The 25,498-nt window shown below is 39.4% G+C and overlaps 1 protein-coding gene across 6 annotated transcripts in view; it reads left to right on the top strand.

The window, feature by feature from the left end:
* The window catches only part of CARMIL1 (capping protein regulator and myosin 1 linker 1), a 192,701-nt gene that overhangs the window by 135,909 nt on the left and 31,294 nt on the right, over positions 1-25,498 (top strand). For all 6 annotated transcript variants that reach the window (XM_039711045.1, XM_039711046.1, XM_039711049.1 and 3 more), the window contains 7 exons: positions 910-1,003; positions 3,139-3,237; positions 4,961-5,089; positions 5,352-5,483; positions 9,668-9,843; positions 11,807-11,894; positions 14,556-14,705. In XM_039711045.1, the coding sequence (XP_039566979.1) occupies positions 910-1,003; positions 3,139-3,237; positions 4,961-5,089; positions 5,352-5,483; positions 9,668-9,843; positions 11,807-11,894; positions 14,556-14,705 (868 nt within the window). The remainder of the gene's footprint in view (positions 1-909; positions 1,004-3,138; positions 3,238-4,960; positions 5,090-5,351; positions 5,484-9,667; positions 9,844-11,806; positions 11,895-14,555; positions 14,706-25,498) is intronic.

The following is a 25,498-nucleotide window of genomic DNA, read 5'->3' as shown; positions in this document are numbered from 1 at the left end:
TTTGTGTAGCTCTGGATGGAATAGGAACAGACGGTTAGTGGGATGTTTGCAGAAGGAGGAGAAAGAAATGTTTGCAGGAAATAAAGGATTAATTGAAAATAGAAAGAATAATTTCCTTTCCAGGTTTAAAAACTTCCTGCTCTTTTTTTCCCCCCATTTATTCAAGTCTGAAATTGTGTGGATATACCACTGTAGGTGGCATTTTAAGTATAACTGTGTCATGATAATCATTTTATGTTCTCAGAGTTTAAATGTAATTTTGACTCAGGACCAAACTCCTGTCTTTAATTTCTTATTGCAGCAGATGGACAAAGCTGCAGAAATATTTTGCAAGCAAATAAGGAAAATGCAGGGAGCAGTTGTTTGCATAAAGCAATGTAGAGATGCTATGCTTGTTTTGTCAGCTTTTTATTAAAAATTCAGCAAGTGTATTCAAATTGTTGTAAACACGAGAAGTTATTAAATAGTAAATTTCTAAAACTCGGTCTCTTAGTTGCTATCTGTCTATTACTGAATATTTCTGTTTTGTCTTGGATCTGATACAGTTGCCAGCAGGCGCTGATTCTCCCTGTTGTGTTTAGATACACAAAAATAATCTAACCTTGTGCACAGAGGTACAGAGGTCAGCTAGGCTTTTAATCAGCAGCCGCTGGGCATTGACCATGTAACTGTTTTTCAAAATCTACCCCTCTGTCTAGTAGTAAAGAAGAATTAGCAGCAAAAAAGAGCATGTATACTTCCAGCTATTCCGCTTAAAAATGTGAAAAATACATTCTTAGTACCTTCCATGGACAAGCTGGATGTACTTTATTCTCCTTTCTAGGTTATTTTTTCATTAAAAAGTACGATGACTATAAAGAGATACAGTAATTAGATTAACTTTCATCATGGTTTTTTTTTTTCCTTTAGGAATTACACATTAAGATTCATGCCTATACCGATGAATGATGCCTCCCAAGCACTCAAAACAAACCCTGAGAAAACAGAAGAGGCACTGCAAAAGGTATTGCATATGCCACCAATGAACAGAAATAAAACCAGCAAAAATATAGTAATTTTCAGTGACTGAGACTTCATGCTTGGCTGAATAAGAATTCTATGTTGGATTCAAGGATTGTTTGGTTTGCATAGACATATACATGGTAATCAAGTGCTGCAAGAGCTTTTTATTCCACAGAATGCTGGGAGTGAAGGCTGATGGAATGCACTGGTGTAGTGTCAGAATATCACAACTAAACAAATGCAAACTAGACCTGGTATTACTGTGTGCCTGACTATGAAGGAGAGAGTTAGAAACTGCATGTTTGTTACATATGTGCCTGTGGGTATTACCAAATGTTTAGAAGTAGTGGTGCACACTTTTTATGTTGGCATAAAAAGTGCAGTCAGCTCTGTACAAGACAAAGGGTGCTCTTCAATTTGAGGGAAGATGAAAACATTTACTGCCTGTGTTTTATATTATACATGTAAAATTCACACACTGTGTTGCCCTAAGTAAGCAATTGCACCAGCATGTTCTTCTTTTGGATGAAAAGGTGTTGACAGTATCTGTAGTGTTCCACTTGCCTGAGTTATAAAACTCCCAGCTGAGTTTTAATATGATAGATCTTGCGAGCTCCAAACAAGCCTCCTGCTCAATAAGGAAGAATGCATTTCACATCTCTTTAATGAGCAGTTTTCCTTCAGCCAGGGTAAGGCCATAAAAATGTTATAAATAGTTCTAACAGATAAATGTGATTAAAAAGCAAATGTCTATGATCCATGTTTTCATTAATTTGAGTATCACAGGGAGAAGTGCTGGCAATTAGTATGTTTTTCTTTGATGCATGAAAATTCTCTCAATTCTTCTTTTAAAAATCTGATTCATGGGGGATGGATGTATTTCTTACATCTCATTTAATATAATTGGCCTGGTTCACATCTAGACTGGTAGGTGCATTTCTGAAAAAAATACTGGGAAGCTTCTGGCCATGGGGATTTAGATTCTGTGTGTTAATTAGGCACTATGTACAAAGAGCATTTCCTTTTATTCATATCAAGGTTGCTAAAACTGTTAGACCCTGAGTTTGTTTTAACGTGTGGTTCAGGCTTTCTTCACACAACATGAGGAAGTTACCTCCTAGAAAAGGTATCAGTGTCAGGAGTGGTGCTGTGATCACAACACAGGTGATTCCCTGCAGGTAGAGATGCAAGCCTCCCTGCATGGACTGAGCCTGGTGCCAGGACAACTGCACTGACTGACTGATGGACACAGCAGCCACCTCTCAAGCTCTGGTGTCTCTGCAGCACACTTGGCTTGGGGCGGGCAAACTGGATAAACCTGGGGATTTGCTCTGGGACATGGTCAGATGTTGCAGTTCTTGCTGCTGCCAACTTAGAGGCAACTATCCCCACTGATCTCAGCCTCACAACCTGCTGACCACTCCACTCATCCTTTCCTCCCCTCTCTCTTTCAGACCAGATCCATCACCTTTGATGAACCTTGAACAGTTTGTTAATAGGTGTTTTTGGTTTCACCAAGTTTGATAAGAGCAGGGTTAGGGGGTTAGTCTGTGTGCCACAAAGCTGGCTGATGATGGGTGTGTACTGCTGGTGGCCTGTCAGCAGAAATCAGTTGTCTCTAAAGAGCACTTCTGTACTGCTTAGCTTTAATTAACCAACAGGTGAACTGAGGCTGCACTGTCACTTAGGTACTTTTAGACAGTTTATTTTCTCTTCAGACATACTGCTATTCAAATCTGTGTCTTTGCAGCGAGCCAAAACAGAATTGAATCAAATATCTTGAGTCATCATGATCTCTACAACACCTATATGAGTTCTTTCAAATGTTTCTCAAACCAGGATCTAATCCTTTGTCAGCATAACTTGCTAAATTGTTCAAAATAGAATACTGTTTCATAAAACATTGGCAAAACCACAATGTTTAGCCATCTTTCACTAGTTTGTAAGTGAATTAGTATTTATGCATGTGGTTATTAAGCACCAAGGCACACAAAACAAAGTTTGCAGATGATAAACAAATAATTAGGCAACTTTTCTTGTCAATCCCCAATTCTGACACAGCAGCAAAATTGAAAGCAAATTACAATGTGAAGAGTCAAATCAGTTTCCTAATCTGACTTTTTTTTTTTTTTTTAGATAGAAAACTACTTGCTTCGTAACCATGAGACCAGGAAGTACCTACAGGAGCAAGCATATCGGCTGCAGCAAGGCATTGTCACTAGCACCACTCAGCAGGTGGGAATTTGTTACTTAATGGACATCTCAGTGCCTAAAATCTGCTTGGGGAGGAAGTTCTCTCTCATTCAGAGTTCTTTTAAGATGTGCCTCGTGGGTTATACTGTTTCCTAAGAAATAATAATTATCAATGACAATGTATTTGGAAGCAAAGCATGTGTGAGATGAAGGTCTTCTATGCAGCAGTACCATGTAGAGAAAGACCCAAGGTATTACCAAGGAAAGTACTGCTGAAACCAAGAACAATTTGGTTTGCTTGTGCTCTACCTGTGTTATTAAAATTAAACAGGACAGTGTTTTGCTATTGGAACCTGAAATTGTACTCTAACCTCTTGAGAGAGAAAATGGTATATGAAGATATACTGGCACTAAAAACTGCAAGAGTAGTTGTTTTATTCTAGTAATTTTTCTGTTCCAATGCCACTTTGCCCCGCCCCCCCCTCCCCCCCCCGGGTTAATAATCTCTATATGAAATAAGTTTAGATTTTTTTATAGCTTGTTTGTTTTAGTTGTGATTTTCGCCACCACCACATACACATCAAGTGTCAGGAAATGTAATTTAGTGTTATTTTGAAATAAAATTACTGATTTCTGTACTAAATTGTGTACAATAGGGATGGATTTTAAAAACAGTTTTAAAAGAGAGCTGAAAGAGACTCTCTAGTATGATAGAATTGTATTATTATTCCCAGAGTGTATTTTTTCCTGTCCAGATGTCCCAATGAGACTTTCTACTGTCTAATAATTAATTAGCTTTTTGTACTTGTAAAAAAACTACCCACCCAAAACCCTTTGAAGAGAAAGATTCATGTGGGGATCCGAAAGGGAGCATGCTGTGAAATTATTTCAGTTCTCATTGCTAATGATATAAGATGCTAGAACTGTAGACTTTATATGATGGTGTGTGCACTCAGATGTTGCTTCAAAATGTCAAATAGCCGGTTCTGATGTATGCTAAGTGGGCTGATAAAGACTTTTAACTATTATATCTCCCTGCCTCATATATCTTAATCAAAGCTGACTGTGTGTCAGGCATTCTTAGTGGTTTGTCTTGTAAGATACAGATATACCACCTGCCCTGCATTTGCAGCGTGTTGAATGAACTGTCTCGCGGGTACAGATTAAGTTCAATTTATCCCACTGTGAAATCTCGGATGGAAACTTCTGCTTTGATAGTTTTAATTCCCTTGCAACTAGGAATATTTACATTTTAAAAGAATACTGCAGAAGACTGCGCAGTTGCATTTTGCTTCAACAGGAGAAATCGCTGTTAGTGTTTGTTGAATGGGTAGTGACAGAGTTTTCTTTTAAGTCTGAACTTCTTAAAAATTCAGAGGCCTTTAGACTATAGTCTTAGGTATATAAAAAACATTTTCAGCATTAAATTTGATCCAAAAACCAGAGTAACACTTAAATAGGATAACTTGTTGATTATTTGCAGTTATCTTGGAGGTTACTGTGGGAGAAATATTCCACAGCATTTCTTTTTCCTGATGGTAAAGTTTTATTTATTTTTGCAATGCTTAGGGTGTCTTTATGAGATGTAGTTTTTTCCTTCAATAGTATTGACATACTGCCAAGGTCTTATCATGCCTTTCCAGGTTTTTATATTGTCACTGCAAATCTCATCATGCTACTATTGATTTCCTACCTGGACTGGATTAAGCTTGTGTTTGACCAACATTCTGATGTTTTCTCTTTTGTATTTCTTTTGTTCAAGTAGATGATTGACAGAATATGTGTAAAAGTGCAAGATCATCTCAACTCTTTAAGAAACTGTGGTGTGGATGCTGTACAGGAGGATGTCAAATGTGCGGAACGGCTGATGCGGGATGCTAAGAACTCCAAAACAGTAAGCCTTTCCCAGCATGCTGGCAGTGCTGAGAGCAGTTCTGTGTGTGCTTGCAGCTTTTCTCTTTTTGGGCAGTGAAAATAATAATATGTGTCACAAGAGAGTATGTTCTTCAGAGAACCAGCTATAGGTAGTATTTAAAGTGTTAAGATAATTCTAATTTATGAAGACTTTGATTTAGCCAAAGACATTTCCTGCCGTTTGTCCTGGTTTGGAGACAATGATGAGCCTATTTTCTGAAGGTACTCTTCCTGTCTTACAGCTCTTACCAAATCTGTATCACCTCGGTGGAGCTTCTTGGGCAGGAGCAAATGGTTCACTCTCCAATCCAATCCAAGAGACACTTGAATCCATGGCTGGAGAAGTCACAAGGGTAGTGGACGAGCAACTTAAGGTCTGTAGACACATGTGTTACCATCTCTCTCACATGCAGAAATAACTAAATCTGACGTTTTCTGTTGCTAAATGCCAATGTGCCACACTTCATTTTTCTTCTAAGAAGATTTGTATGTAAGCTAGCTGTCTTTCCATTGTTAGTTTTGTATAACTTTGGGCTGTGTAATTTGGATTCTTTTCCCAGTTGGAATAAAATAAAAAGTTGTTTTAATGTTTTCAGTGGGCAGAAGGAGCACATACTGTTTATTATCATCTTTTCTCATCTGCTAGAAGGGAAAGGCTAATCAATTGCTCCTTCAGCCTTTTATAAAGATATTTCTCAAGCACCCTAAGAAGCCTCATGCCCTGGAGGAAAGTGCTCAGTAGTTAAGGAGTCCTAGTAGAGTGAAAGCTGCTTTTTTATAGGGTTCATGGCAGATTTATTTTCTTAGTGGTCACTTTTGAACCCGATGCAGGATTTCCACTTTACTGTTTGATTTGGGTAAATTGTAGGTATTTCCAGTGCCCAAAAAACTGGTACAGACAGCTTTACAGGAAATCTTTTCACAAGCTGCCTGTCAAACCTCAGCTCTTGAAATATATGTCATTGATCTGTCAGTGTTCTCACCTGTGTGCTCAGCCAGCTCCTGCTCAGAAACTTGCACCTTCAGTTATGTTTGCTCTTCCTGTGTAACAAGCAAAGAGCCATCCACAGAGAATGTGCAAAGGTATCAGTCCAGGAAGAAAACAAAGTGGAGAAATTTTAACAACAATTGGGATCTGTATGGAAGCTGATGAATTTAAAAATATGGGTATGGGGCAGCTCAGATCAACTTCTGTTTGTGACTAAGCTGCTTTGTGTACTGCAGTATTTAAACACTTTACAACCTTCCTCTTCAGATTCTTTGATCTTTCAATTGAAACATGAAAATGCTTCAATCAGTGGGAATATAATGAAGAACAATAATAATGCCATATTACTAATTACTTTTTTGAAATTAAAAAGTTAATGAGGATGAAAATGATGCTCTATTTTTAGTATGTTTCTCCCTTTCCCCATTATATGAAATAAGGTGAAGATTTCTGCAGACATGAGTTATCCATAAGATTCTTCCCAGTGGAACCTCTGGGGTATTATTGGCACAAGAGTAGTCAGGTCAGCCCTTAGTGCTGGGCTTATGCACTTATTTAAGTTCATTTTGGAGAGTCTTACAGAGGGTGAAAAAAAAAGCCACTTCAGCATTTGGAATGTTCCTGAATTAATGTATCTTCCATTTACACTTTTATGCATTTACAACAAAAGGCACTTTAGCTCAACCATTCTAACTTTTACATTTACTTTTGATCTGTGTGGCATTCATGTTTCAGTGGCTTACAAAAAACTGTAAGTCATAATGCTCTTTGTGTACTCCAACACTCATTTTTATTAATTTTCACTTAAGGTGAACGGGTTTTCTTTTAAGTTCTATGCATGGAAGAGGAAGTGTTGAACATGGAGTAGAATTATTTTTTTCCCCCAGTTGTTTAGGTCAATTCAAAATATCGTAAGCAGTTTATTATTTGTAAAGATAGATAAGGGAGCTCACATAAGGACAATTCTTTTTGTAATTGTTGGGGGGAAAAAATCCTGTGTGCTGTAAGAGGAGTTTTGATTTTTAGTTTCCATAGCAACCAGAGTGTGATTCTAAAAAGAAGTTTGGAAATTGGTTAAAGGCAATGAACATATTTTAAGTAAATAAGATTTTTTTCCTTTTTTTTTCCCAACTCAAGGAAAGGAAGAGGGGTGAAGAAAGGAGTTAGAGTAATGAAAAACATTATATTGAAATCAGTTGAGTTGACCAGAGGAGAAATTATAGCAAGACCCTTGCCTTTTTCTTCTCCTGCTGGTGTCACTGTGGACACACAGAACTGGGAGATGCATTATTCAGTCAGCAAAGGCCCAAGGGAAAATAAGCAAGACAAGTGGAACCTATACAAACACGATTGTTTTGTAATGACAGGAGTGCTCAAAATATTCTTCCTAAATTTTTCCCTGGAGCAAAGGGTCTGTTGGCTCCATCACCTGTTCCATTTTTTATTTTGATACTATTATTCTTCAGTCCTTTTCCTCACTGTATCTTTCTCCTGAATGTTAAAATTCTTTGACTGTGGGTAGTATTTTGTTCTCTTCTTTCACCAGGTACTTGCAGCCCTGTGACTGAAGTGTGTGCACTTTCACAGTCAATATTGGTAGCTTTCCTTCAGTGAAAGGCTTGGGCATGAAATTAGGAGGTGGGGAAAGGTTCCTGTAGATACCTTCTACAGATAATGGTCATGTGAAATCAACAGCTAAAATCCACCAGTAAAGAAATTATGTTCAGTTGTGCAATTAAAGATAAGATCCAAACCTTATTTTACTTTTAAATTGCACATTCTCTCCGTTTTTTTGAGTAAAAATTGATTTTGGAAATTTCAGGAAAGGTCTAGTTTTTCCTGCTACTTCCCAGTGATGCCTTCTCAGAGCATTTTTTCACATGATCCATTTTGAAAGACCCTGCTTAGACTGCAATTGTAATTCAGCATAGCAAGTCTATCACTTTTATGATTGTGATTCATCAGTAACTCTTGAGAGGCCAGGGAATTTTTTCACAATAAACTGCACAATTGCACCAGTGAATAGATGCTATGGAAAAAATGGATGTGTCAGGAACTCTCATTAATAGTTTACTTGGCTCAGTGTTCTCTAACATTCAAGTTCTTCATCCCCCATGGGGATATGGCCACAGAGGCTTGAAAGTATCTTCATTAGTCATGCTGCCCCAGAATCTGTCGAGGACTGAAGAAGGGGGTGTGGGAAGAGTTCTTAAAGGGCATCCTGAGAACCCAGCAACAAGATATATTATTAGCTGTAATGGCAGTTGTCCCTTTTAACTCTAAATCAATTGTTGCAAAGATTGGATTTTCCTGTACACTGTGGCTGCTTCATGTTGCTTTGTTGGTTTTTTCCAGACTGTAAAAGCTACAGACTGAAAGGTGCGGCTTTGAATCACTGAAATTTTTATACAGCAATGGTGGTTTTTTTTCTTGCTCATTGTCTGCATAAAGAAATTGCTAGTTATGGTAGGGCTGTGCAAAGAGAAAAAAGCTCTGATACAATGGAATTTAATTTGCAGTCACTCACCTGTGGTATGGGACTGAGAAGAAAAAGGAAATCAGTAGTGTTTTCAAGGGGTGCAGTTCGTATTTTTGTAGAATTTACAGATGCCTAGGTAAGATCTAGGCTTACCTAGTACACCATTCCAAGGATATGTTATTTCTTTTATTTTATTATTTGTAAGTACCTTTTTTGGTTTGGTTATCAACCCTCATTCTTATCAGAGAAAAGCTGGCCCTTTCAGTAAACTGGGCTCTGGCCTGTTCCCTATTTTTTTTCTACCCTCCTTTGGATTTTTCCTGTGGGGGTGGCCATGCACTGCAACAGGCTGCCTGAAGTGGGTGTGGAGTCTCCCTCACCGGAGATACTCGAAAACTGTCTGCACACAATTCTGTGCCATGTGCTCCAGGGAAACCTGGAGCAGGGAGGTTGGACTAGATGACCTTCAGTGGTGCCTCCCAACCTTTCACCCATTCTGTGGTTCTGTGTGAATAAAAATTGTTGGCTATATCTAAAGTTTGCTGTAGAGTTACACGTGTATAAATGAGAACCATATAAAGGTTTGCATGCCAGCTGCAGATCATGCTTGTAGCTACTTCTTAATATTCAGCTGGTATATTCCAGCCATCTACAGCCTGCTGAGTTCTCAGGATCTCTCTTCCTCATTTACTGATGCTTCTTTACAAATTGGCAGGTCTGGAGCACTGATGAAAATTGGTGATTCAGGGCACAGTTTAGAGGGAAAGCAGCTGCTGCAGAGCATCCACTGCAGTGGTGGGTGCACAAGGGAAACTAATTTGTTCTGACAGTTCAACACACAGAGATGTAAATGTTTCATATTTGAAAAGGCAAACAAGTACAGTCGTGGGTCATTTTCAGAACAAGTGTTTTGATTCTCAAAGCTATATTTTGTAAAATGTCTTATATTGCAGCTGGATGCAAAATAGAAAGCAGGAAGAATTGTAAAAACTACAAGTCTAAAAGTGTCATATTCAACAGAATAATGCTGTCACCTCCCAGCTAAAGCAAATCCCAGGCTCTAATGTTATTTTTTGCTTTCTGTGCTGCAGACACTCCTTGAGTCTATGGTGGATGCAGCAGAAAACCTTTGCCCAAACGTAATGAAGAAGGCTCGCATCCGCGAAGACCTCATTGAGGCCAGCACCGAGAAGATTTCCATCCCACGCACTTTTGTAAAAAATGTCCTCTTGGAGCAATCTGGAATTGATATCCTCAATAAAATTAGGTACTTTAGGAGGCTAATCTAACAAAATTGGAATTTGGATTTTGGGTTGTGTGTTTGCGTAGTAGAAGAATTTTGGAATGCTTTTGTGACTCACAAGAAACTATATTATGGCATTCAAAGAGCAGGAAATAGTCCTATAGGTCTGAGAACTTAGATTCATATATTTGGAATCTCTAGGGATGTTAACTAAGATCATCAATGCATATGTTCTCTTACTTAGTGAAAGATTTGGTTTGTAGTACACAAATAACCTTTTCATAACTGATACTTTTTAAAAAACACTTTATTTTCTCACTTAACACTGGATTAATGTAATAGAAGGAAATGACACTATTTGCTTTGAGTAGTACCAGTGCTTTGTCTTTTGTTACATTTGGTCTTGTCCTATAGCTGTAGCAATCACTTTAAGACTTTATGTGGGAGCTGTGCACAGCAGACAGACATACTTAAAAAATGGAAACTTGGATATTGAAACCACAAACCTGGAGCAGAAACCATTACCCTAAATAACTCTTAGTTTGTCCTGTAAAAAACAAAGAGGCTTTTACCTGACCTTTTACTCCTTTTTTTTCATATTGAATGTATACCAGAGAATATATTTACACAGTATAATGTGGTTAACGTGTACTTTAACCTTTTCAGTTCCTTTCTGCCTGATGCTGGAAAAGCATAACATTTTGCATTGAGATGCTAATATCTTTGAGAAGGAAGGAAACAGTTTTGTAAAGTACAGCAAAATAGGCAGGAAAAGGTGTTGAAGACTTTAGCTATATCTTCAGAGTGTTTAACGTGGTTCAGGGAGTAAGTTTTCTTCACTTCAGTCCTATCAAATAAATCTTGGCCCCAGGGCAATAATACTGCCTCTTCTACTTGTAGAAGCTGGAACTGTCAGTGAGGTGAGGGTGCCACATTGTGATCTTTCTTGCCTTATATTATTTGAAATTAATTTTCCTAGTTGAGGGAGATTCCTTCACTCCCATTCTCTTTCCACTGTGGCTTGGCCACCATTCTACCTCCCTATGAATTTCATTGCATTTCCAATGAATGGCTTACCTTTTTCACCAGGCTCTCTGCAGCAGTAATGCTAGCCTCAGACAGAAATGGCTTTGTTAATCCAATACAGCTCAGTCCACATATAAAAACCGTAAACAAAAATCATGTCACTTGCTGGCAAATGCCAAGTGAAAGAGTTGGTGTTTAAAGCAGAGGCAGCAGAGGTGGAGCTTTGGGCTGCAGCTCAGGCAGTCGTGTTTGTTGGCTCCACATCAGCTGCCCTCCACTGCCAGAGCATTTGGTGCTGTCACCAAAGATGGGACCCCAAGGAAGCAATTCAAGGTACATATTTCCTTGAGGGGGAGTTACTAGGGCAATCTAAGCTCAGCGTCCAGGTGTGGTGGTGTACCACATATGTTTGTGCAGTGGAAAAATGGCTGACGTGAAGCTCTTGAGACAGAAAGTGGTTACCTAGAGCAAAAGAGAAAGCAAAGTTGTGATGGAATTGGCTGAAGGAGCAGCATTGTACACTTGTCCTTACTGGCTGATCAACACAAAAATAACTGAGGAAATGAATGGATTGTAGTTGTTCAGTGGAGTAGTGTTCTATAGGCATCACTGTCCTAATCCCATTCATCTGGGATGCATGATTGGGATGTCTGATTTTAGTGGTGGAGTATTCCTCTCTGAGTTTCGCTTATTTTTATTCAACTCTTACCCAGATGTTTTCATTTCATCTCATGGAAAACTGTTAGAAGCAGGTTAAATATGGTACAGAGGCTCCTGTGTTTATTGTGTGATTCATGAGTTTATTTCTGAAACCTGGAGTCATGTATCCTGACACCCTCTAATGTTTTACTTCAAATAAAATGACAGCACAGTGGATAATCGTCACACTGTTGAATGTGTAATAAAGACTAAAATCTCCTGCGTGAATTAAGAAGTTCTCTCATTTTTAATCCTCACACAGTGAAGTAAAGCTGACAGTGGCTTCTTTCCTGTCTGACCGAGTTGTAGATGAAATCCTGGATGCACTTTCCCATTGCCACCACAAACTGGTGAGTTTTTTCTTGGTGGATATCTAATATGTCAGATCTCAACAATGCCATTTATATTCATAACTTCTTCAGTTTCTCCTTTGACAGCTCTATTTTGAAATTGGTCTTATTTTCGTTGACATCCTGACATCTTTTGAAATATAATTTTGAGGCTCTTGCCTCTTTGCTGTAAGAAAGATGCAGCCTTGGAAGAGATGTGTTATATACTTGTCCTATTATCTTTTGAGCTGTTGTCAGATCTAGAAGTAAAAATGCCATCAGAATGCAGTATTGAGTTGTTAGTTAAGAGCACTTCTCGTATTTATCAAGGTGAGAGTATAAGGCTTGGTTGCTCATGAAATGAGAGGTAAGATTTAATTCTTTAGAACTCTTCAGGTACTGCTGAAACCTTGTTCCCTGAATGAGTACATTTTGAGGTTACCTCAGAAATGGAGGTATCAAATTTGAAGAGAAAGGAGTTGGAAGGTAGGAGGGGAAGCATTCATACTTGAAGGTCCTGAGCTTCTGGGAGGCACAAATATCTATTACAGAGGTACTTGCCTCTTCGAGAGGAGAAGAAATAAAAAACTGTGTCTCCACAGAAAATCTTTTTTGCTTCTAATGCAACAAGGCTTTGTAAGGACAATCCAGTACTCTTTTTTTAAAGAACTTAGTGGGTGGTCGTTCTGATTAAAACTGCTCTTCAGTTCTAATTGAAATTTCACTGGCTTCAACTTGCAGGCTTGATTTTTTCTTAGATGCTTTTCTCCCCAAAATAAGGGAACTATATATATTTGTCTTTATTTCCTCTCTGTGAAAGTTCTCATACAGATAAAACAAATCACTCTTTCTGCGTGCCCCCCCCACTTTTTTTTTAATGGACGACTGAGTTACTTGAGTGTGCATCTTTGCAATACAGAGCAGCATTGTGTAAAGGTACAACCTCTGGTATCTGGAGCTATGCAGCAGCAGCAGCCTGCTGTGGGAGAGACCACATGAATGAGCTCCAGTTTGTCCTGGAGGAGGCTCAGCTGGAATGAGTGGTGACTGGGCAGTGTCTGTCTAGTGGTATTGCACAACCTGGGCATGCCCTGGTTCCTGCACAGTACGTCATTTTCTCCAGCTTTTGAGTCACTTCACTGAAAATCCTCAGCAATTTTTCCAGCTGTTTAAGAAGTCACTTTTAAAACTGTGGTTTCCAGAACCATACAGACTATTTAAGTGTTTTAACCAACACAGTCCACAGGAATGAAATTTTCTCCTGATATTCCTTATCCCTTGTATTTATATAGCCAAGAATATAAGAATTCCTTCCTTTTGTGAAAGTTTCAGTGGCAGCTCATTTTTAGAACAAGGTTTGCTAGACCTCCCTCCCACTAAAGGTTTCTGGCTACTTGTTGTTTTTCACGATTGTGAAATTGGCTAATTACCAGTGCTCTTGGTTTCTAAGGAATGACTGTATATTTTGGGTTGGGTTGATTTTGCTTTCTGATCCATTTTGGCCTACATGTCCCTTTCATCATTTAACTCTGTTGTGTTCTGTTAGCTCTAGGTTCTTTGAGATGGTATAGAACTGATGAAAACCTTGAGGAGTACTGATCTCAAAAATGCTGCTAGAGTAACTCCTGTCTAATTTGACACCGTTAGTCTTCAACTGACAGCTGCAATCTGAGAGCTGGCAGCTATTTCTTCATACAAAGATTAAATGCACTGATGCAGTTCTCAGCCAGCTCCTTAAATTGGAGTGTCATGTTCTACTAATTCAACCACCCACAAATGTCTGTGTTTGTTGCACTGGCATAGTAGTGTTTGAGGCAACTTTGAAAAATAAACCTTGTTTGACAAGACCTCAGTTTGCCTAATGAGATGACGATTAGCATTAATTATTATTGCAGCTATTTTAGTGTGCTTGAAGATAAATTCATAGCAGCTCTCCAGTTGCTTTTCCTAAGTAGACACCAGACTAAATGAGCTATAATTGACTCAGGTCATCTGTTGACCTTTCTGATGGTTAACAAAACAGCAATCCACTGGTTGTACCACGTTGTGCTGATATGAAGCAGTGGACTACAGTTCTCCCTAGTTGCCTCTTTGAAGACTTCTGTGACCAACTGATTTGGGACAGCTGATCTTCAAATATTTGCTTTTAGCAGATGTTTGTTTAATATTCTCTTTGGTTATCAAAAGAACTAGAAAATATTTCATCATTTTCATGACATCATGAGCTCACTCCATTCCAAATACAACCCAGGGTGGTTTCTATAACATTCTGTGTGGTCCTAGTAGCAGTTCTTGCTATGCAGGTCTAAAAACACACTTTACTGTTGCTACAGCTTTTCCCTATTTCTTTCTTCAGTGAAACAGGACTGAGGTATTTAAAATAGTGGGTTTTTTTGTGAATAGCAGATGATAACATTTTGGCCATTGAATAATTAAGAAAATTATATTGGCTGGTATTGTACATGTCTTTGTTAATTAAAAAAGGGTTCAAAAAAAAGCTTCCTTTCCACACTTTAATTTTCTTTATAAGACACCCAGTGTGAGGACTAACCAACATAACTGTGCTTTCCTTTTGTACTTGTTCTTCCAGGATTTTTGATCACTGAAATCCTATAAACTTTCTGGTTGGGTTCTCTTTGTCTTTTTTAAGTTTGACTGGTGTGTTCCTGTCTTTTTCTCCAGGCTGACCATTTGACCAGACGTGGCAAACCACTGCCACAGCAAGAATCGTTGGAGATTGAGTTAGCTGAAGAAAAGCCCACTAAACGTTCTATGATCACGGTTGAGGAGTTGACAGAGATAGAACGTTTGGAGGATCTGGACACTTGTATGGTAAGACACATTCCTCAGCTTGTGTGGTGAAGCACACAGGTAACGAGGGAAGATGCTTTTCAGAATATCATGTAGCAAATTTGTGGTATCAGGAAACTGAAGTTAGGAATTGGCTTCTAGAAGGAGTAAATGTTTGCTTGGCAGATTTTGCCTGAACTGCATCTTGTTGCTCAGCAGAAGAAAAGCTTTTCCCTTTTCTTCACTTGTTTCCTTGTGCCTGTTCAAGGGCCTTTCCCTTGCATACACTGCTAATACAGTAAACACCTCTTTCATGGGGCACAGTTTCACGGAGGTAATTAATTGGACTATGCTATCCTTTGAGAACATGCTGCTTTCTGCCTTTGTCTTTCTTCTACTTAGGTTTCTTTCACCTGTGGCAAAAAATATTTCTGCCTGAAACTTACTGACCATGATCAGAAGTTGATTTATGTGTGACTTTATTATAAAGGTGGCTCTGTGCCATATCATCATCTTTACAAGATGTGAACCCACATGATTGCAAATATAACTGTTCTCAATCTCAAATTCCCCTCCACCCAGCTCAGTCTGTTGGGGAACTTTACTGTGGACAGGAACTTCAGGAAGTGTTTCACTATTAAAAATTAGTCAGTCAAATATGTGGTCACTCCTGCAAGGGGTGAGCTTTCTGCTCTACCTTCCTACCTGATTCCTTGGCCATGAGCTTTCACCAGAAGCTAAGATAGCAGAAAAACTGATAACAGCTTTTTGTAGAAGGTTTGTTGATTCAGGTCCCTGAATAAACGTACTGCAGAGTCAGAAAGCACAGGAGAAGGAGCAGCAGGGCTGCTGCTATCTATCTCCAGCAGCTATCTGTTGGTCTCATTTGTCTGTAAAACAAAAGCACACCTTCATTGCAAATACCAGCTTAAAATAGGTTCTCTCCCTTCTAAATCTCCTGTTTCACTGAGTGCTGGTTTGAGACAATATTTGTCTGAGCATCACAAATCCCTGTGAGGTTTGTGGTGTTGATTACATCATCTAGTTCATCATTGGTACTATCATGTTCCAGAAGCTTTCTGTGGCTAACATTCAGTAATCATTTTGAGCCCTAGCTCCTATGGGAGAGACATCCCAGTAAAATGTGTGGCATCTGAACGCTGTACCTGTAAGTTGTTTTTGCATGTTGGCTTCATATATAGAAAACTAAACTAAAGGCTTGTTTTGGCACCCCACACTCTGCCTTTAAATTTATTCTTGCATCCTGTTAAGGATAGTAACACTGGAAATGTAAAAAATAGCTCCTGTCTTCATCTCATATCACTGTGGTTATACGAAAGCATCATATCACTCCACTGTTATCTTTCATATTAAAATAATGGAAATGTGATGCTGCTTACACTCTCTAAAAAATGCATTAGATGCTAACTGTACTTATCTTCAGAAGTGTTTATATGTCTTCATTCTCTTCATTCACCTTCATCTTGCACAGAGATTCAAATACCTTTGTGACCCAGATTCTCATCAATATCTAATTTCTGAAGAGAATGAGCATCAAATAAACATGAGACAGTAATCTTAGTCAGTGCTAAAAGATCCATTTATTAAAATCTGTAATCCATATTTGGGAGCTGCTTTTTGCATCCTGACTGCCAATGATGTTGCTTGCTGTTGTAAAAAATATACAGATAAATAGATGAATTTATAGAATAGTTTGGGCCAGAAGGGACATGAAAGATCATGTTCTGTGGACAGGAACATCTTTTATTAGACCTGGTTTCTCAGAGCACAATGCAATTTTGGCCTTGGACACTTTCAGGAACAGGGCATCCACAACTTCTCTGGGCAACCTGTTCCAGTGCCTCATCACCATCATAGTAAAGAATTTCTTCCTAATATTCTCATCAAAATCCACCCTCTTTCAGTTGAAGCCTTTTCTCCTTTTTCTATCACTACATGCCCTTGCAAAAAATCCTGCCTTTTTGTAGGTATCCGTTAGGTACTGTTGTAAAAGTCTCCCTGGAGCCTTCTCTAGGCTGAGCAACCCCAGCTCCTTCAGCCTGTCTTCATAGGAGAGGTGCTCCAGCACTCTGATCATCCTCATGGCCTCATCTGGACTCATTCCAGCAGGTCTATGTCCTTAAACTGGGGGCCTCAGAGCTGGAACACAGCACTCCAGGTGGTTCTCACAAGAAGAGTAGAGGGGCTGAATCCCCTCCCTCACTCTGCTGCCCACTTTGATTTTGTTACAGCCCAGGATACAATTGGCTTTCTGGGATGTGAGTGCATGTTGTCAGATCTTGTCGAGCTTCCCATCCACAAACACCCCCAGGTCTTTCTCCTCAGGGCTGCTCTCAATCCAATCTCCGCCCAGCCTGTGTTTGTGCTTAGGATTGCCCCAACCCACGTGCATGACTTAGCACTTGGCTTTGTTGGACTTTAGCATTGACAAAATGACACAGCTCCAAAAGCCTGAGCGATACAGGGATTTTTACTGAGCTAGTGTTCACACTGGGTTTCTTGCAACTAAAAGCACTTTAAGAATGCATCTTCTGTGTGGAGTTAGTAACTTCAAAGAGAGCTCTTTCCAAGTGATTCATTTTAGCTATGGGAAAATCCTACAGAGTTCAGATATTCTCTTGATAAACATAACCTTATTTGTGGCAGCTTTTAAGTGTCACACTTATTTGTGTGGAAATAAGGAACCCTCTGAAAGGGGCATGAGCCGATGCTCTATGATCTGGTCAGTACAGGACACAGATATGTTGCTGAGAGATTTTACTAGAAAGAGAAGCATATGGTTTTATGAGCTATAATTGGGAACCTAATTTATTTTGATTAATTTTAATCTTAAATGCGAAATAGAGATTTAGATATTGCTTCCAAAGTGGCATTAGTCCAGGACTCTGCCTTACTTGGTCATTGGAAATCCTTAAGCAGATCTCAGCCTTTTGATTAGATGCACCTGGCTGTGTGTTAGGCAAAGCTTAAACCTGAAATCTTGAATTGCAGCTTGGTGTTGTGCTTGTTTGGGAGCCTAATCTCCTATAGCCAAAAGTATTTGGAAAATAGGATGAGGCTGATTGCTGGGATGCCAGAGAAAAGACACCTATTCTAAGCCCAGCCTTACTCCAGCTGGCTGTCAAGATGTTTTGGGAAGAAGAGATTTTGGTCATGAAGGAGAGGCACTGAGCTTGGACCACCATCTAGGGCAAGCTGTTTCCCATTTGCAAAACAGGATTTGTTTTGCAAACCCCCATTATCTCCATCAATTCTTTGTTCTTGTTTTCTTCATCAAGCCTATTTATGGTCAGTATTTTGGCTGGGGTAAACCATACAGGCTCATGTTGTTATTTACCAGCTTCACTTGAAGCTAGATTTCAATAATGTGGGGAAAAACTGGATCTGGATTCACATTTGACTGTGGTTGTAGATAGATTGTATATCACTGAAGCTATATGAGTGACTGGGAGTGAGATGGATGTATTGATAATAAAGCGTTTATGAGCTATTTATGTATGGATTGAAAGCTGAATACAGAAAAGTTTGGAACACTTGGACTGGCAGCAAAGGGATCTGAAACCTCTGTTGCTGTTGACAGAGGGAACAGACAGGCAGTATTTCATAGCCTGCCCACCTATTCTCTAGCAGAGTGCAGGGTGGCTGTGGCTGGGAGGATTTCCCTGACAAAGAAATTTAGATATGTATAAACAACACAGACAAGACAGAACGAAAGATCACAAATGGGCTCACGAAATGCATCACTGAAAAATAGACTCTTACATGTCATTTCTAATATTTTCTGTTGTGGGAATTAGGACTTCCTAAATACCAAACTCTGCAGTTAACACTTATTAGCTTCAGCTTAGGGTAAGTTTCTCATCCAGCCTTTAACAGCGGCCTGAGAGCCCATAATATGAAAGACTTGTCAGACATGCCAGTATTTGCCAGTCTGTTAAATGAGTTGTGAAGAACACTGGGAGCAATTGAGTGGTCCAGCGTAGGATGAGATTGCTGGAACATTACACATCCAAGAGTTTCTGATCTCCCTGAGCTGCACTACAGTAAATTGATGCTTCTCTAATCTACAGCTGTCTTAGTTGTCTACATTTGATTAGAGCTGCATTGATGGTAATGAGTCATTACATAAAAGTTGCGTGCAACTAAGATGGGAAAAAAAAATCTTTATGCAGAAAATGACTTGCTCTTCTCAGATGAAAGGAAAACCCATGGCCTGCTTTTCAGAGCTTAGATTCAGTCATGAATTAAGTTCATAAAATAGTATGGTTTGTCTAAATTTTCCTGTGTGTATATGATGAGTGTGACACATATTCAACTCATGCATGCATTTTAAAACTGTCTTTAAATAATGCTCCCTTTTTTTACTGAGACTGAATATTATGTGTCTTGGTATGTGTGATCATGTGAGTAGGTGCTATCTGATTTTAATTTGCATAATGCTTCTATTTGTCATGTGCATTAGTACTTTGCAGAAGTAAGAAATACTAAATAATGCTCATTCCCCACCAAAAGATAGTGGAGCATCTTTGTTAGATTGTGTTTAACAGCTATTTTCTTAAGGTTTTTTTTACCTATTTGAATGTTATTTTGGCTTCTGGAGTACTAAATAGACCTCAATAGACTCGAGACACTATCTGAAGATGTTTTGAGAGAAACAGCTTTTCTTTTACTAATAATCCACGTACCCATCTTTTAAAAATATCTCAGCAATATAACTTTATTACTATAGGTAGTAATAAGTGTATAGCCAGGATAAGTATTGTTTTTAGAGCAAAGTAGAGGTTATTTATTTTATGAAGAGGTATGGTAGGAAATTGTTCAAAACATGTAAAGCAACTGTAGGTTGCAATACAGAACTTTGCTTATAGCTCTTCTTTAAAGCATTTCAGTGTAAGATTGAAACACTTGGATGGTAAGTTGTGTTTGAAAAAATGCTAATGGCTAAAGGTAATAGTAAAGGACTGCCTGTGATGAATATTGAGTGCTAGCCATTTTTCATATATTTCTAATTTTAACCACCGAAATTGTTCTGTGATTTCAATGGAGGAAAGTTTAAAAAAAATCTCATTAGCTCTTTTTTGAGAAAAAAAATCTCAATATATTAAAGTTCTTTAATATATTTGAGCAATAGATTTCACCTGTAGAGTAGAGAAGAAAATTTGCAGAAATAGCAAAACACTTGTAGGTTGGTGGCGTATGTTTTTCCTGGCTAACCATTGTCAAAGATTTAGCAGATGAGTCCTCTATTCATATGAAAACTTATGGCCTTGTGTATTCTGAATGACAATGAGTGTAAGGACCTCAGTATTTTCAGAGAAAAGGAAAAAATGGCACTCACCAAGAATGAAATTATTGAAAACAAACAAATCAACAAAAAAAAAAACCAAAAAAAAAAAAAAAAAACCCAAACCAAAACAAAAAAACAAACAAAAAAAAAACCAAAAAAAAGACCACCCCAAACTCATAAAGCATCACCTGTAAGCTTTTCTCCCCTGACCCACCCCCAACCCCTGCTCCACTTCCCATCAGCAGCAAGTTTGAATTGAAACAACAGAAACCTCTTCAGTTGCTTTTACTGTCAGAAGGAGGAGATCATGGTGCATACTCAGGAACATGTGCACTGATGCTGTAGGAAGGAAAACCAAAGCACAGTTTCTCTGGTATGCTCTGATTTACTACCACATCTGATTCTTGCTGCTCTCTATTTACCTGCAACAGAATTGTCTCAAGCATAGACTCAGCTTTTTGGATGAAAGACTGAACACCTACTGCAAATAAACCTGTTTCCTGTTGGACTCTATATCTTCTCCTGCACTATAAATAAAGCTCCAGCTCTGTGACTGACTTAATCCAGCAAAAGTCTTCTTTTTGCTGAAATGAGCATTTCCACTTTCCCCCGTACACAGTTTGCACTTTCCTGCCCACAGCCTCACAACAAACTGGGTGTGGGAATTGATTCAACTGGCAGTTCAGCTTTTCACAGAGGATTTCTTTCCCAGGTTAGTTTACAGACCATCTAGTCCCCTGGTTGAGTCTACAAAACAAATCCTGAGTGGCAGAAACAAGCAGACAGGGATGAGGGCAAAGGCAGCAGCCTGGATGAATGCTGGATTAAATTGATTGTGACACTTGAGTTTCTCTCTTGTATGCATTAGCAGAAATGGGCCTTTGATGTGCAGTAAATACAGCACTCTGTGGGAAGCTAGAAACTGGCATTATGGTATGTGAGAGTGTTCTTGGCTTCTGAAAAGACTCACAGGCATGTGAGCAAATCTACTTCAGTGGGAGTCCAGTCATATTTCTGACTCACCCCAAACTAGGACAGTTTATGGAAATATCATCAGGAGGAGCAAAGCACAGTGCCAGAGTCCTCCTTAAGCCTTTCCCTGCATATGCAGTTCTGTGGTTGAGAAAGTGCCATACAAAGGGAATCAGTGTGATCAGTTTTCAGAATGTTTTGTTTATTTGCAATTTGTGTTATCCTCATTAGAATTATGAATACATTAATTTTAATAGTGAATATTTATTACCTAGCTTTTCCTGATTTCCTCTGTATATAATTTTGCAGCATCCTCACTGCCCTTACCCATGTTTATTCAATACTTGATACATGTATGGACTACAGAGTACAGGCTTATGAGGGGTTACATGTTCCCAGCTGAAACCAAAAGAAACCTGGCTTTCAATGTCTTTTCTTGGGTCTCTAAATGGAAGGAAGTGATGGGTAATTTATAGATAGGTTTGGTTTTTTTCTTAACCCAGCTGAGATTTCTTAGAGTTCAAAGCTGTTTCTCATAATCTAGCATTCATTATTGGCACAATATGAAGTAAATGAAGAATGTGATGAACTGCTTAACAGCACTGGATTCACATTTAAGAAAAACAAAGTAGTATAAATTTGGAGATTGCTTTCTGCCTAGATTATAGGAAGAACTGTGGAATGCAGCTGCTGGGTATTCTGTTTGGGTGGTGACACCTGTTCCAGGCACTTGTCTTCCTGTAATACTGGTGCCTTAGCAGACCCAGATTTGTGCTGGGGATGGAGAGGAGGGCGTGTAGTTGTGATTTCATCTGGCAGGCAGCTGAACATCACACTCACCTCCCCCACAGTGGGATGCATGAGAGGATCAGAAAAAAAGTAAAAAACTCATGGTTTGAGAAGAAAAACAGTTTAGTGGAGCAGAAAAGGAAGGGGATATAGTAATAACAATGGAAAAATTTGCAAAACAAGTGATACACGATGCAGTTGTTCAGCAGCTGCTGACTGATGCCCAGCCAGACCCTGAGGAGCAGCACCACCCCCTGGCCAATTACCCCCAGCTTTATAAGCTGAGCATGATGCCATATGGTCTGGAATGTCCCTTTGGTCAGCTGGGATCAGCTCTCCTGGCTGTGCCCCCTCACAACTTCTTGTGCACCCCCACTCTCCTTGCTGGCAGGGCTGCATGAGAAGCTGAAAAGTCCTTGATTTAGTGTAAGCACTGCTCAGCAACATTGAAAAGCATCATCATGTTATCAACACTGTTCTCATGCTAAATCCAAAACACAGCACTGTACCAGATGCCAAGAAGAAAATTAACTTGTTCCCAGCTGGGAACAAGAAAGTACTTCCATCCTTTGTGGCAGTAATTGTCTTACTGATGCTGAGTTTCCATTGGTTTACTTCACGTGTCATGAAAAAGCCACATGGAGAGGAGAGTTCAGTAACAAACCACTCACTGAAACACTGGTCTTGAGAGCTGAACTTCCCTGCAGGGATTTTAAGAGGGAGTTACTACTAAGAAGTTTTTCTGTGGTGGACAGAAAGGTCTTGAGTGTGTAGCTGTGCAGTCTGTGGGTAGTGCCAGCCCCAGCTGCTCAATGCAACCATTTGCCACTCTGCAGGCAAGAACTTGAATGCCCAGGCTGCCAGCACAGGCATCTCAGCAGGCACCAGCAGCGCTAGCTGTCGTAGGCTGTCACAGCCTGCTGATGGACACCCAGCCACCACTTCGTGCAGAGGTGACTGTCCCTACCTGCATTTGCTTGCCCACTCAGCCAGCAGCTGAATCACCCCAGAATTCACCTACCTGCTGCAGGTAGAGTTAACAGGTTATGAGGGCAAAGCCCTTTTGCACAGGTTGGGTCAGGGGGCACCCATGTCATCCCTTTTGCCAGCAGGACCATGGAGTTAGTGTTCAGCACAAACAGATACAGAATCATCTTCCCACAGCCTCTGCTTATAAGAATGTTCTTGTTATTTCCCTGGTTGATCAGCAGGAGCTTCTTTGGAGTAGTTATTGCCAAAATCTCTACTCTGGAGCCTTTGGCACAGGCACAACAGCAAGCAGCATGAGAATAACCTGTGATAATGCTGTTTCTGTAGCACACATCTCTTTGCAGCCATGATATGTCACAATTCAATTGGCATCTGGCAAGTTGACCTTCTCAAATGGCTGAGCAGTTTTCTGTATGGGTTGTGTGGTCCTTTCTGCTGCTTTTTTGATTCTTCCAGCATTTCAGATGAACAACTTGGCAAGAGGTACTTAATCTGTGTTGTCTGGGGAAATCTTGTTTACTCTGAAATCTGGAGAGCCTACTGAAAATAGCACAAGCATGAGTCTGTCTCACTAAGAGTGCTTCACGGTTCTTGCTTCACCCAGAAGAACATGAGGCTTGCCACATTTTGCTCTGCAGCACTGATACTTCATATTGCAGGGATAAAGAATAGTTCCTCACAGGAAGAGGGGAGGTAAAGTCTGTGTTAGGGCATGCAGTTACAGAGTACCATTAGGTTTTGCTATATTTTGTCAAGGAAAAGTAGGTTAGGATGAGATGGGTTACCAGAATTGGAACTTCAAAATAAATAAATAAATGAAATCAAGCATACATACTGCCAAAGGGTCAGAAGACAGCTTCCAAGTCATTAAGTCTCGTCGCTGCTATCATTGACAACTGCATCATACAGCCTTATTCATAAATGTATCAGGCTTCCTCTCAAAACATCTTTCTGTTAGACTAGAGGAGAACTAAGAGGAAAACATACTTTCTTTGGATGTTATTCAGGTCAGCTAAAGCCTCATTACAAAGTGGTGCATGTATCTCTGCAGTGAGATTGTATCTCATGTTAGATCAAGTTAGTGTGAATTTTTGAGGTCAGTAGTGGCAGGACTGGAATACTAATCTGAAATCAAAAGCACTTAAACAAGTGAAAGAATCTTCAAGTATACAGATATTAAAGAAATCTAAAAGAAAAAAAACCCAAGAGAATAACAAAATGATAGAAAAATCAGGTTGGTTTCATTTAAAGCTGATCAGAATCTCATTTTATCTGCTACAGTTTGTCTAGAAGTCATTTCCAATACCATGCTATTTAGGTACTCCTGGGAAGTTTGTGTCTATACAATCAGCACTTAATTCCATGCTTGTGGTAAGCAGCCCTGCTTTGCAGGGTAGGCATCTTCCAATCCTTTCATTGTGTTTGTGTCCCTCCTAGGCTCATGTGCTGCCCCATGACTGTCTGACCAAGCAGCATTATTTAAATCAGGTGTCATACTTCAGTGTCATCACTGCATAGGTCAGCTTTTGAGTTATGCCGTTCTCTCTTGGGTTAATAATGATTGACATTTTCTAGCAGTTTGTTTTATAGAAGAAACTCAAATGCTCTTCTCGAGTAGTTCCGTTTCTCATAAAGGGTCCTAGAATATTTACTAGTTGCCTGTCAAGATATTTCCTGTTTTCAATAGGAAGATAACTTGATAAAGTATAGGCAGGACTTAAAATTCAGAAAGCTGAGAGGTTTTTTTAATGTTTTAGTTCATAAAGTATATTTTGAAGTGTCTGAGGGGTATAAAGATTTATTGTGCATACTGGAGAGAAGTCTGAAGCAATATTTTCTGTGAGAAAATAAAAACAGCTCAAGTGTGCCTGTCTTTTCAAGAGTAAACCTTCCCATCATAATTCTGAGCATAGAGTCCACTTGCTCCTATAGGGTAAACTCACTGTGATAATGCTAGTCCCTGTAGCTTTTCCCCTCTGTAAGGAATGCAGCATCTGCCCACACAGAATGCAGGGTCTGAAACAGTAGAAGGATGTCTGGTTGTTTTTTGTCTGGATGACTGCTTATCCTTTTGGTAGCTGTTCACTTCAGGTTGTTGGATGGAAGGAGAGTTCTGGTTCTGGAGAGTGCTGGTTCTCAGTGCTGAATAGATAAAGCAGTTCTTTTCATAAAATCATCAAATGGTTTAGGTGGGTAGAGACCTTTAAAGATTCACTAGTTCCAAGCTCCTGCCATGGGCAGGAGCACTCTTCGGTAGACTGAGTTGCCCTAAGCCCTGTTTTTCCTGCTTGAACAACCATTCAGGAGTGCATTGCCTCTGAGCTGCTTCAATGATGCTCTTGCCCAGGGCACCTGATACATATGGTAGCTCTTAAAGAACTGACTAAGGCTATCTTGAATAGCTGTCCACCCCGTGTGTTTTCCAACTTTAAGAGCTTTTTATTCTTACTGCATGGAAGATTGGGTCATGAACAAAGTAATTTTTGGGTCAGCTTTTTCCAGCTGGAGGTAATAAACAATGACAAGGAAGCAGGTTGTGGTGACTTGAAGATATATTTTGTGCTAGCTGACCCACAGCAGCTCTCTCCTCTGCACTTAGTTTTTAACTAAAATGACTATAAAAGCAAAAGTAACGTAGTTAAAACCATCCTCTTGGATCATCTTGAAACCCAGGTACTGTAGAAGATGTTAACCTCTTTATGAGCAAATAGAAAGCAAAAGTGATGCTGTGGAGAATTGCTTTTTCTTTTGCAGGTGGTAGTTGCAGGCATGAATT

This window comes from Passer montanus, unplaced genomic scaffold, assembly GCF_014805655.1.
Source record: "Passer montanus isolate IOZ18808 unplaced genomic scaffold, ASM1480565v1 scaffold24, whole genome shotgun sequence".
Taxonomy (NCBI): Eukaryota; Metazoa; Chordata; class Aves; order Passeriformes; family Passeridae; genus Passer; species Passer montanus.
The sequence above is the reverse complement of the archived record's forward strand: the minus strand, read 5'-3'. Positions and strand labels throughout refer to the sequence as shown.